The sequence below is a fragment of the Macrobrachium nipponense genome, chromosome 26 (assembly GCF_015104395.2).
Source record: "Macrobrachium nipponense isolate FS-2020 chromosome 26, ASM1510439v2, whole genome shotgun sequence".
NCBI lineage: Eukaryota > Metazoa > Arthropoda > Malacostraca > Decapoda > Palaemonidae > Macrobrachium > Macrobrachium nipponense.
The window spans coordinates 56,295,508-56,308,973 of record NC_087215.1 but is presented as its reverse complement, the minus strand read 5'-3'; the positions used below and the strand labels follow the sequence as shown (position 1 = coordinate 56,308,973).

The window sequence follows — 13,466 nt, the reverse complement described above, 5'->3', positions numbered from 1 at the left end:
TTTCCTCATTGGCATGATGAAATTCTTGCCGAAACATACATAAACATACGTAAAACCAGGCGAATGCCAGAGGTAAAACTCAAACGTGTAGACTACTTGAGGTTTGTGATCACACTGAATCATGACTGGACTTAGTAGCTGGATGAAGTCTCCCTTCTCGACTCGGGGAATGTCTACAGATGTCATTTCTCCCAATTTCTTTGGCAATAATTATCAAAATTTATGATAATAGAAGAAATATTGCATTTTCTTGTATGGATCAATGTTTTAGGCTTATTGAGTTACGTTAACTAGTTACCCTGTGACTACGAAAGAGGAATTTTGACGATATATTTCGTATATGTATTCTCAATTGCCATATGAAGCTCCATAAATTTTTTCATGACTGCATTTTTCGGCCTTTACCCCCATATATAAGGGTCCCAGCCGGCCCCCTTAAGTGTTACAGTTTTGTTAATGTGTTTCGTAAAGTTTAGTTTATGTTTTCCTGACATTTTTTTGTGTTTCGTAAAGTTAAGTGTACGTACGTATCTGCCGTTTGTCCTCCTCTGTCGCCACTTTCGGAGATAGCCTCATTCAAAATGCAAGCTTCCACATTTTACTACATACGTATGTATGTACGTACAGTATTTCTTGTATACCACGTACACTAATACACTTTATTTACAAGTACTATGTAGTACATATTAGCAGTACGTATTAAGTTAGGTACAGAATGGTCCAAATTGTTGTAGTATTTCATTGTTTATAGGTCAATTTAGCTTTATTATGAAATTTACCGGGGTGTTTTTGGAGGGCTTGGAACGGATTAGCTATTTTACATGTAAAATGCGGTTCAAGATACGAAAAGCTCATGGTACACAGGCCGCCTCGGAACGGATTAATTTCGTATCTCGAGGTGCCACTGTACATGCTTTAGGCATTCATTTTCCTAATGCGTCAATTAGTATATTCACAATTTCCACCTTATTCATTTTCTTTGTTGGAATGTGTTGATTGATGTAAATTTTCTTTGTCTCTTGATCACTTGAATCTTATTTTATTGGTACTCCTTCAATTATTTTCATAATATTTTCTGCTTACTTGTTCCAGTTTGAAGGATCATATCCTTCCAATATGTCTATGAATACTTTTGCATCTTTTTGGTTAGGGCTGTTATTGATCTCCTAGATGAGAAATGCCAGTTCCCTTCCTGCTAAGTCATCATATCTGCATGGCATGCAAGATTTCTCCATTGCCTTCCACAGTTGGTGCTCACTGCCATCCTGTTTGAATTTTCAATAAGTCACTCAAAAAACTAACTTAGTAGCACTTTATCCTACTATTCTCACACTAATCTTATCATCGAATGATCGCAAACACTTCTAGCTATAATTTGTTTTCTAGTTGTATGTTAAACGCATGATATCGGTTGATTAATCAGACTGTGCACAGGTACATCTCACCAAGCAAAATGGGGCACTACTCTAGAGTGAGAGAGAGAGAGAGAGAGAGAGAGAGAGAGAGAGAGAGAGAGAGAGAGAGAGAGAGAGGTGATGGTTGGAGAGAGAAAGAGAGCGTAAGAGAAAGGAGCTTTCTCTTTTCTTTCTTTTCCATTTAACCAGACTGAGCCACAGCAATACATGGCCGGGTACAGCTAGTTTATAATATAACAATAGCTACAAAAAGTCAAGACAAAAATAATACAAGTAAAGATTTTTTAATTATACCGAAAGGCTTACCTGACTTTTTGCTGCAGCTAACAATGGCTCAAAGTTGGATGGAGGAGGTGCTGGATGCCGACGCAACAGAGCACAATCAGGGAAATGCTGCGAAATATGGTTTATAAGTTTATTACCAAAATCTGGCTGTTCTGTCGTATGTAATAATATGGTTGCGTTCACACTACAGTAAAAAAAATATACACACAAAGGCAACTTACTGCATACATACCAAAAACAGGTTGAAAACAAGTCAATAATCAAAAGTTGATACTGAATTCTTGGCAAATGCTGGTTAATTGTTTGAAGCACTGATTAGGACTACCAATAAGTTGTTGGCTTATATTCAACCATTTGTGATGTGAGTGGCAAGCAGTCAATGTGTATTTATGATATGCTTTACCGTACTGTGGGTACACCATATAAATTATACATAAACATGTACCCAAAATTTACATTTAGTTCAAGTGCTACAATACTGATCCATACCTGAAGTGTGGTCTCAGCAGCTGTGACATTTGCCAGCAACATGAATTCTTCTACCATACTCATTGTCTCCAAATGCTGTTTTGCCACAATATCTATTACTGTATCATTGTCAGGATCAATGTGGAATTTAACCTCCATACTTGCCAGCACCAAAGCTCTGAGAAGAAAAGTTAAATAAATTTTTGTTAAGTTTACCATATTCCTCTAGCACAAAATGAAGAAATAAATACATGACAAGCTGACAAAATATTGTGAGATATGTGGTGGGGAAGGTTAAGTACTTGTTAACCTTGAGTTCTAAATTACTACATTGTTCAAAAAAGGGTTCCACAAGGGGGGGTCCCAGCCCACTACATTCCACCCCACTATTAGGTCGATTATTTTTTTTTCTTAAGGAACGGATTTTCTTTGGTCATTGATGAGACGTTTGTTTGGTGGCCTCTGATTGGCTGGTACCAGGAGGTGTGCTGCTCGCTCAGTGTCATATATATTTTCATTTGTAGCTTAGAAAACTACCAATATGTTTATATTTCTTCATTTATCTCACGTTTTGCAAAAGATAGGAAAGTTATGGTCATACCAAAGGATTCGGTATTAATTGTACAACTAAATAATCTTTTCCTGAAATCAATAAGATAAAGCACAAAGGAATTACAACGAGTAAAAGTGAAGAGAGAAACATTTTTTTCTTTATACCTGTTTTTACTTATCATCGGATTTTGCATAATTCATGGTATCAAGATCAAATAAAACGTGTTTTCATTCAATAAAATCACCCTGAATATGCTGATGCTTTCAGATTTAGATGTGTGTATTATGTAAAGAGAAAATGAAGAATATGTCTTATCATGTTGCATCCGTACTTGACTCAGTCTGAAAGAAAGTCAATCTTTCTTAGTTCTTTGTTATCTATTACTTCACTGAGATTATTATTTCATATCACTCAAATACGTAAGTCTCTTGATATCTCTTCCGTTTGAAAATATATTCATATAATAAAATTGGAAACAATATTTTGAAACAACCTGATTAAAACTTAGGCTGAGTTGAAGAGTGCGAAGTCTGTCCACAGAGTTCAACTTCTTTGCTGGACTGAATCATGATCCCCGCAGCCCGCCTAGATCTGAGCTAACAATACCAGTTGCATCCATCTGATTATTATAATTTTTTTCCTTATCAGATATGTCCAGACATACTAAATGATATTTGACTGAAAATGTTCAAGAGTCATAATGGGAATTCTGTGTATTTATTTACAGATAATGTAATGATATAACATGGTAAATATTGCCAAAACTGCAACCTCTTATATAGCTAATTGGCAACTCAAATCTCTTGCTGAGACGACAGATGCAAAGATGTCTTGCAGATCACATTCTCTTGGCAATACCATCAAACTTGAATCATTTGCGAATGCAACGTAATAAGACATATTCTTAATTTCCTCTTCACATATTACATATTACACGCATCTAAAAACTGAAAGCACCAGCATATTCAGGGTGAATTTGTTGTATGAAAAAATTATATTGTTATGATACAATAAAGTTTGTTCATACTTACCTGGCAGATATATATATAGCCGTATTTTCTGAAGTCCGACAGAATTTCAAAAACTTCCGGCACACGCAGTGGTCGGCCAGGTGGTTAGTACCCATTCCCGCCGCTGGGAGGCGGGTATCAAGAACCATTCCCATTTTCTATTCATATTTTTATTCCCACTGTCCCCTGAGGGGAGGTGGGTGGGTACTTGATTATATATATCTGCCAGGTAAGTATGAACAAACTTTATTGTATCATAAATATCATTTTGTTCATGAAACTTACCTGTCAGATATATATATATATAGCTGAATCCCACTGTTAGAGGTGGGAAGGGACAGAATAGAAGGATTTTGGGAAACAAATTGCGTGCAGATGATTTACATCTTGGTTCCACCTGTTAGCATAGCTGACTTCGTGATTACTGTCACCCAAGTCTGCTTCTGCTTTACTAGAGTTGCCAGCGAGGTAGAGACCTATATAGCTGGTGCACTCCAGATGATCTGTCAACAGGGGCGTGACCACAATGTGACTAGACCATATTAACCATACCATGAGGGCTAATGAAGCTAAAAAATAAAATACATCATATATATATATATATATATATATATATATATATATATATATATATATATATTATATATATATATATATATATATCACCACCTGACCAACCTAGCCAAAGATAAGGTGTTTTTAACTAAGGCTTAAAAGTTAAGAAGTCCGGCCGCCATTGGCGGCGACTCAACAACTAAAATTAAGAGCTCTTCCTAACCATTTTCTACAGGATAGGATGAGTGCTACTTCTTTGCCCCCAAGATTGTGGGTTCTGCAAGACACGTATGGCCCTAGCGAGCAGCAGATCTCATATGCCGTCTTCACATCCCGCAGGGAGTGTGAAGCGAACACAGAGTTGCTTCGCTAAAACGTGGTACTCAGGATGTTACCGAGTGCCATGCTCTGTGGAAATTGCTCCGAGGCCGCGCCCTCACCTCATGAGCATTCAGATCAAAAGATTTCAAATCTTTGTACAACACAATGAAAGAGCCTTTTTGAAAGAACTCCTTAACAATAAAGCCAGGGTGTTCTTTGATATGGGCAAGTCTGGTCTTTTTCGGAACACTGCAGAGTTGTCCAAAGGACTTCGACTTTCTTTAGTTTTATGTAGATAAAACTTGAGAGACCCGACAGGGCACAGGACTCTCTCTGGCTCTTGTTGCCCAATAACTTGTGCCATCCCTTGATTCCAAGCTTCTGGCCCAAGGAACGGGGGAGACGGGTTTCCATTCTTAGGCCACAACGGAAGGTTTAGAGAACAACACCGCATTGTGTTCTCTAAAGCCAAAAAACGCCTGACGATGGCTTAAAACCTCACTAACCCTCGTTTGTCGTATCTAGAGTGGTTAGAAAATAGGCCTTTCTGGTCACGTGCAATAAAGTTAACAGAAAGGAGAGGTTCGAAATGCTTTGACATCAAGAACTTCAGACTACTTCTAAGTTCCATTTTGAAAGCTTCGATCTGGACATGCACAGTCAGTCCGTCTGTACTAAAGTCAGGTGACCGACCAGGTGACCAGTCAGACGAATCAAGGACAGCAAGGCTGTACCCTGAAGACTATAAGGCACTATTCTTCGCTGAAGGATGAGTGTCTGGACTGCCTGGGCGATTCAAGCTAAGCAAACCTTGGGGGTGTATCAACGCAACCCAACGTTGTCAGCGAATCAACTCATGAGCAACTCCTGCACTCGAGCTTCTGGTGCCAGGAGAAAGGAGCGCGGAGCAAAAAAGGCGATTCAGTCCCGAAGGACGAATGCCTGACAAAGTCCAACTTGGACTCATGTTTTACACGATCATCGGGGGTGTATCAACGCAACCGACTTCGTCAACAAGAAACTCAGGGCTACTAAATGTCGCCTGATCTCGCACGAGTGTCTGACTCCGAGAAAACAGGTGAGACAAAAAGTAGATGGTGAGTGAGTTTCGAGATTCCACAGACCTCAAAGATCGTGAAGGGCTATGTTGTTTGACAGATGCAAATCTCTGAGCCCAAAGGCCGTCAACAACATAATTGCGTATTCTTTAATAGTTGTGACTGCCAGCTTATCCCATTCTTCAGACGGAAAGGGAAGACGGTAATCTTATTCCTGTCAACATCTCGATAATCTGAACGTAGTCAGACTCAGAGCGGAGAGGTTTATAGGTACCTTTCGAAGTGAGGCTGTTAGAGTAGACCGACTCTCTCGGAAAAGGTCCTTGGAAAGTGAAACTAGGAAGGACGTGACCTCTGTGCTGAATCCAGGATCTTGAAGGCCAAACACTGGGGCGATCAGCGTCCATTGTCGCTCCCCTATTGACGTCATAAATCATCTTATTACATTTCCTAAGAGTTTGAAAAAAGGGGTAAAGAGACTAAACATCCATCCCCGTTCAATACCATAGGATGGCGTGTAATGCTACAGCTCCCGGATCGAGAATAAGGGAGCAGAGTAGAGGAAGCCTCTTCGTCCTCAACATAGCGAAGAGATGTATGAAAGGACGTCCCTAGTCTCCACAACTCTCAACATACTTCTAATCAAAGATTCCACTCGGAAGTCAGTAGTTGCTGCCATCAATCGAGAAGATTCGTACGGACTTTTTGCAATCCTGTAACGAACCTCTTGAGGATCGTTACATTCTATGCCTGTTGTCATAATAGGCTCTTTCTCGTAAACTCGAACAGGGACCGAGAGATGATACTTCTTAAGATATGAGAGAGCTCTGGACCACTGGTTCCAAAAACTCGTTCTTTGAGGACTGGAGGGACGACCGAATTGCTTCCAATTCTTCCAGATTATGTGCCAGGACATCTGAAACCCTCTCCAGATGCCTGGCACCTTCTCGCTATCACCTCAGGTGATACTTGAAGCACTGAGAGATGTTTTCAGAATCATTGTTCTAGATCTTGGATAATATTTCAGTTTTTCGTTTAGGAAAAACTGTATAGGTCTGAATTGCAGTCTATTCAGGGAATCAAACTACTTCAGGAAAGAAATGGTCCCCAGCAGGCTCATCCATTCCCTCACCGAGCATGCTTACTTCCCTAATAAGGCTGCGCTTTACCTAAGCAGGAGAGCATATAATAGTGCAATGTCGCGGTAGACTCGTAGTCCTATTACAGTGTGGTAATGAGTACCGAAAGAAGAAAGAGATATCTCTGTTGAACATAGTTACGCAAAACGAAGGCAATGTTTATTCATGCATATTAGAAATCCCCTCAATCTTAGGCTAAAGTCCGTGATTGTAGGGCAGAGATACAGTTAGTCAGTCAATCCCGCAGGAGAGAGAGACGTAACCGCCCACGCAGAGATACGGTTAGTCAGTCAATCCCGCAGGAGAGAGAGACGTAACCAACCGCGCATGACAGCGAACTAGCTGGTACTGGCTCGGTTGGAGTACAGTGACAGCAGCTTACGTTCGTCGTCTCTTACTCTTATGCCTGGGTTGCCAGCTACTTTATTCTACGAAGGAATAGGTCTGTTATTTTGAGCAGAAAGAGACTCAAGCTGGTATATTTAAGTTAAACAGAAAACGCTAAATATAGAGCTGCGATTGTGTCGTCATAACACTACCATAAAACGGTAAAAGATAAATCAGAAACTCCTGGAAGGCTGCAGGGAGTACCGATTAAATGCCCTTAAAATAATAGACCTCTCGGTTGCCATCCGTAGAGGTAACTACAGCATGCGTATATGACTTGAACCAACCAGTAGTAAAATAACGCAAGGCAAAATATGATATTGTTATGATACAATAAAGTTTGTTCATACCTACCTGGCAGACATATCTATAGCTGAATTCGGAAATATAGCTACATATATATCTGACAGGCAAGATTCATGAACAAATCGTAGAGAATCGAAGCAGATAGCTCAAGCTTCTTATGTTATTGGACATAAGCGTCCATTGACGTAGTCTACAAGTCTATTTCTTGTACGAGTCTGCGATTGATGAATGAGAGCTCTTCCGAATCTTGTCAATGAGAGCTCATCCACTTGCGCAATATAAAGTTATTGAGATGTTTGGCAATGAGAACTAACCCATTTACGGGACAAAGAGTTATTTTGTCAATGAGGGGATACCCACTTACTTGACATAACGATAGTATATTGTCAATGAGGGAAAGTCACTGAATTGACAAAACGTAATCAAGGAAGTCGAGCATATTATTTTTCCGATTCCCGTATCAATCGAGGAAGGGGGAAGAATCCTGTTAAGAGACTGGGCTTACGGCAGGTAGGACCCCATGTTCAACTTCGGCAGCGTAGTCCCCCCCCCCCGAACTAGGAACTAAGAAAACTTATCATCTGAAAGCCCTTTCAGATGGACTAAAAAGCTTTCTTGCAAAAATTATCTGAGAAGAGGAAGGAACTCTCCAACCAGCTTCCTCTCCCGTATCACAACGAATGCCTGCTAATGCTTAAATTTATTGGCAGTATGGCAAAGGAAGTCCTGTCTTGCGCTTTCCTGAATTGCGTCCTCTTGATGAGTGCCTTTGCAAGAATCCTACTGAACATTGTCGAGCGTCATGACGTGCAGGACGTCGAGCTTTTACATACCCCGTAGCTGCCTTACCGCAAAGTCTTGACTGCGGTAGAGCAAAAGAGATCTTCCCTTGAGCTTTCCTTAACTCCATCCAATCCTGGACTTTGCGAAAAGCAATATTAATTGACAGAGACCTCTTGAATTCACGAAACCCGTGGTCTTGCTGGGTTTCGAAGACGAAGTTGCCTGTTCACTTTAAGCTTCCTCCAAAGCGCTGCTTACTTCACATTCTTTGCAGGTGAGGTAGAAGGGATCACCGAAGGTAGAGGTAAAAATCTTTAGGCCCAAATCTGAAACAAGAGCTTGAAGAGTTCAACAGAAACGTTCAGCCAGGCGACACCACCTGGCGCGCTAGGCGGCGCTCATGGCGACCATGGCGTGCGCTTGGCGCGCGCTTCATGGCTCCCTGGCGTGCGTTTTGCGTCCATCCGAGCATCCCGTTCAAGCGCGAGTCCGTTCAAAAGAAGCGTGCAGAAAAGCGTCACGCTCCTGAGCAGGCGTCAAAACAAGCGAGAGACTGCCTTCAGGGAAGAGCGAGAGAGATCTCGGAGAGAAATCCGGAGCTGCACAAAGCAGTCTCAGGAGAAGGGTTGATCGTGTTGAGAATAAGAGGGGGCGAGGGAATGCTTCTTATTCTCACAGTAACAAAGCTCGGACGTCCGCGCTCAAACGCGTCCTGCTACTATGACTTCTTTTTTCCTATTTCTCGGTGGAAAGACGTACGTGTTCAGGCGACATTCGCCTTCTTACTTCTCACTGCAACCGCATGACGAGAGAGAGAGAGGACATGAAGCATCCTCTTCTATAAAGCTTCTATTTAGAGGGCGCGAGTCCTTCCGAAAGCTCCAACCCCTGCGCGGGGAGGACGCTTCGGAGGACGAGAAGCAATCCTTCAGGATTCGTGCACGTGCACGCACTTTGGCAGCCTGGGAGTATCTTCAGGTCTGCCCGAAGGCACGTCAGATCGGTGGGGGTTCCTCGTAACCCTCCTTCGGCTTTCGACATGCTCTCCCCCTGTGTTCCTGGGAGTCCAGCAGAGGTCCCGGCCTAGAGGCGAAATGAGGCCGATCTGACGCACCCTCCACTACACAAGGGGCACTGTCACTGCACTTAGCCACTTAACTTTTGCTCTCTAAAGCAAGCACTTTCGATTCTAAGTTTCGAATCGATTCCAATATCAGAGAAAGGGCATTACCCTCTACAGACACTGTTTCAGGGCCCGAAGGCAACACTACAGGGTTAGGAGTAGCAACTACAGAAGGAGGGTTAATAGGGAGGAGAAACATTAACTTACCTGTTTAACCTGAAACACTCCTCGAGGAAGACCTCCTTAACCTATCACGTTCAAGCTTTCTAAGATAGGTCTCATACGCCTTCCACTCAGAATCTGAAAGACATGCACACTCCTTGCAGCAGTCCTCATACACACAATCATGCTCCCTGCAACTTTTACACAATGTATGTGGGTCTACTGAAGCTTTCAGTAGCCTACCTCTACACTCACTCCTAGAGCAAAACCTGGCGCTAGCGGAACTAGTCCCAGACATCTTAATTCAAAGAGAAATCAAAGCCAAAATCAATTAAATCCAGAAATAATGTGTGCCTAGCCACCGATCCAAAGTCAGATAACCATAAAAAACCAAAAAGGGATACTCAAGTAGCTAAAGTTTCCAAAATCCAGACGGAGGTGCTGCAAACAGATATTTACAACACCGGCGACAGAAAAAATATGAATAGAAAATGGGAATGGTTCCTGATACCCGCCTCCCAGCGGCGGAAATGGGTACTAACCACCTGGCCGACCACTGCGTGTGCCGGAAGTTTTTGAAATTCTGTCGGACTTCAGAAAATACAGCTATATATATACCTGACAGGTAAGTTTCATGAACAAAATAAGTTTTATTTTATCTTGATCACGTTAATGATGCAAAATCCGATAAGATAAAACAGGTATAAAGAATTAAATGCTTCTCTCTTCACTTTTACTCATTGTAATTCCTTTGTGTTTTATCTTATTGATTTCAGGAAAAGATGACTTAGTTGTACAATTAATACCAAATCCTATGGTATGACCAAAACTTTCCTATCTTGAGCAAAGCGTGAAATGATTGAAGAAATATAAACATATAGCTAGTTTTCTAAGCCACAGATGAAAATAATGAGACACTGAGCAAGCGGCCTGCCTCCCTATACTAGCCAATCAGAGGCCGCCAAACAAATGTCTCGTAGGCACAAGAATCTACCTTAAGTGAATCAACTATAGCTACTTGGCTGCTTTCCCATTTTGATTCCTTAAAATTTTCTTTAATAAATGCAATACTATTTCATAACATTATATTTATCAAGGATATACTATTTCATTTTATTTTCTGCTTTAAATATTCTAATCAACCAAACTCCCAAGCAGAATTTCGTTAATGCAACATTTATGAGAGCCACAATTTATAATATATTCCTTTTTGTTTGGTAACTATAGGTAACTTCTGTGGTTGGTCTCTGGCAGGAGCCAAACTGACAATTACTGTATCAATTGGCAGCTTTAAAAATGTTTTATTTAATGGAGGCATCAGTAGATTTATCCATGTCCTGCATTCTTTAACACCATTATGGTTCACTGAATTAGCAAAAGAATGTATCCATTTACAATTCATATCAGCATTTTCTCATACTAACTACTATAATACACTTGAAGGTCACCCTAACGACTATTCCTATAAATACAAAATGCTCTCAAGTGTCTGAGGAGTCATCAGACTGTTGAGATCAAGTTGCCCAAGTTAGTCAACCTTGCTGTCCTTCATGTAGTCTACTTCATATTCAGTGCTGTACTAGGCTCATCAACCATCAGTTTTGTGCTTTCCCTACCCTGCCCCAAACAACATCAAGAGGACAAATTTTTTAAAGATAAGGTTCGCCATATGGTAATGTTCTACATTTAAAAAGAAACTGAAAGATATTTTATATTTTCCTTACCCGTTTTCTATTCTCTTGGTTTTTATTTGCTTTGCAAGCATATTGAGATTTCGTAGAGATTCTGTCAAGTCATCTTTCATAGCTGGATCATCAATTCTTTGTTGAGCTTGTTCATAACTCAATTCTCCACGAGACTTGATGATAGACTTACAAAACCTGGAATTTTAAAAATAACACTCAAATATTATTGTACTCAAGTCTGGGTATTATGGTTAAATCAAATAAAAACTACTTGGAATAAACAATTAACCAAGCTTATGTACTATTCCTGTAATCTTATCACTAGGTAATTAATAGCAATTAATACTGAAATTCCATAATCCAATTAAAATACATCTAATCACTAATCAACAATAAATAATCAAAAAATTATTTGCACTATAGAATCAAACAAGATCTCCAAAGAGTGACAAGGTATATCAGAATTCAGGAAGGACATATTAGCATACTTCTGCAATGTCAGTCTGTAGAGAAAGTTAATTACCATATAGTATGTATGTACGTATATGTATATATAAAACATTCTGGGGGATTTAAAACTTTTCTGCTGGCATGAAGTTTACAGATTAATGCATCATTCCATGCTGAAATAATCCCAGATACCCCCCATCATCCTGAAAAGAATGCATCTGCTCCATTTGATCACTGGTAGGTTGGTGGTTTCCCTTAGTAGGGTTTGAGTTAGCACTCAATCTCTGTTCTTTTAAGGAAATTTGTACAAACATTTTCTTGTTAACTATTCTTGAAAATAATTCTGAGTATCTGATAGTTTTAATGTACGTCAGCATGTGTGTCAAGGGCTGCCACTAAGGCTCTCACCTCTAGTGCTCATCTTGCTAAAAACAAGAGTTCACTGCTGAAAACATTAGGTTAGCATGGATTGGTAAGCAGTAAAATGGTTCAAGTTCACTCTGAAGAGAGCATATGGGCACCATGCCCTCAAGATTCCTACTGATGCTTCACTCTTCAGCCAGCAACATGTGTTGCTGTCCTAATTCCCCTCTCCAGTAATGTGTAATGGATGCCCCTCCTTCCTCTATACCCCACTTATTTTTTCACTTTTAGGGAAAATGATATTGTTATTGTACAATAAAGTTTCATACATACTTACCTGGCAGATATATACTTAGCTATAGACTCCGTCGTCCCCGACAGAAATTCAAATTTCGCGGCACACGCTACAGGTAGGTCAGGTGATCTACCGGCCTGCCACTGGGTGGCAGGAATAGGAACCATTACCATTCTAGAACCAGATTTTCTCTTCCACCTGTCTCCTGAGGGGAGGCTGGGTGGGCCATTTAATTGTATATATCTGCCAGGTAAGTATGTATGAAACTTTATTGTACAATAACAATATCATTTTCATACATTCAACTTCCCTGTCAGATATATACTTAGCTGATTGGCACCTTTGGTGGAGGGTAAGAGACAGCTAATTACTGATTAGACAGGTAAACAACATATGTTGTAGGCAATAAAAATAGTAAACAATATCCTGGTTCCTACCTGTTTTGGCGGAAGATTTCATAGCTACTGCTTAGAAGTCTGCTTCGCCTAAAGAGCCTCAACGAGGGTGTGACCTATGGTTGAGAGCTCTTGTGAGGACTGTCAATGGGGTCTTATCCACTTACTCGACAGAACCTAATGGCAATTGTCACTGAGGTCCTATCCACTTACACGACAATATAACTATGCCTAATAGCATAACAAAGGAGTACAACACTGATCCCGATCACCCGATCCTAACCGTGGATTAGTACTTAAGATTGAAAGAGTTATCCCCAACCACCTTTCAAACAACCTTAAAATTCAATACCAAACTATTTTGAAATTAAAATTATACAAAACATAAAGAAAAAATTAAGGATCAGTCTTCTCTCCTTCACCCAACACTGTATCCGCTGATACATACGGACCCAGAGAGAAGCATTTCTCATATGTTACCCTTACATCCTTTAAGTAATGAGAGGCAAACACTGAGTTGCACCTCCAATACGTGGCTGCTAAGATGTTTTTTATCGACATGTTCTTATTGAACGATATTGATGTAGCAACTGCACGTACCTCGTGCGCTTTAACTCTCAATGTTATCCATTTCTGACAAAAAAGGCTAAGGCATTTTTGGACATTGGTCTTTTCGGGTCTTTAACGGCACACCAGAGACTCTGATTGCAACC

The 13,466-nt window shown here is 40.5% G+C and overlaps 1 protein-coding gene across 1 annotated transcript in view; it reads right to left on the bottom strand.

Annotated features, from left to right (window-relative positions):
• Positions 1–13,466, bottom strand: part of LOC135200288 (exosome complex exonuclease RRP44-like) — a gene marked incomplete in the record, with an annotated part of 161,420 nt that overhangs the window by 16,812 nt on the left and 131,142 nt on the right. Inside the window, 3 exon segments of the mRNA XM_064228787.1 lie at positions 1,722–1,808; positions 2,190–2,346; positions 11,290–11,445. Coding sequence (XP_064084857.1) covers positions 1,722–1,808; positions 2,190–2,346; positions 11,290–11,445 — 400 coding nt within the window.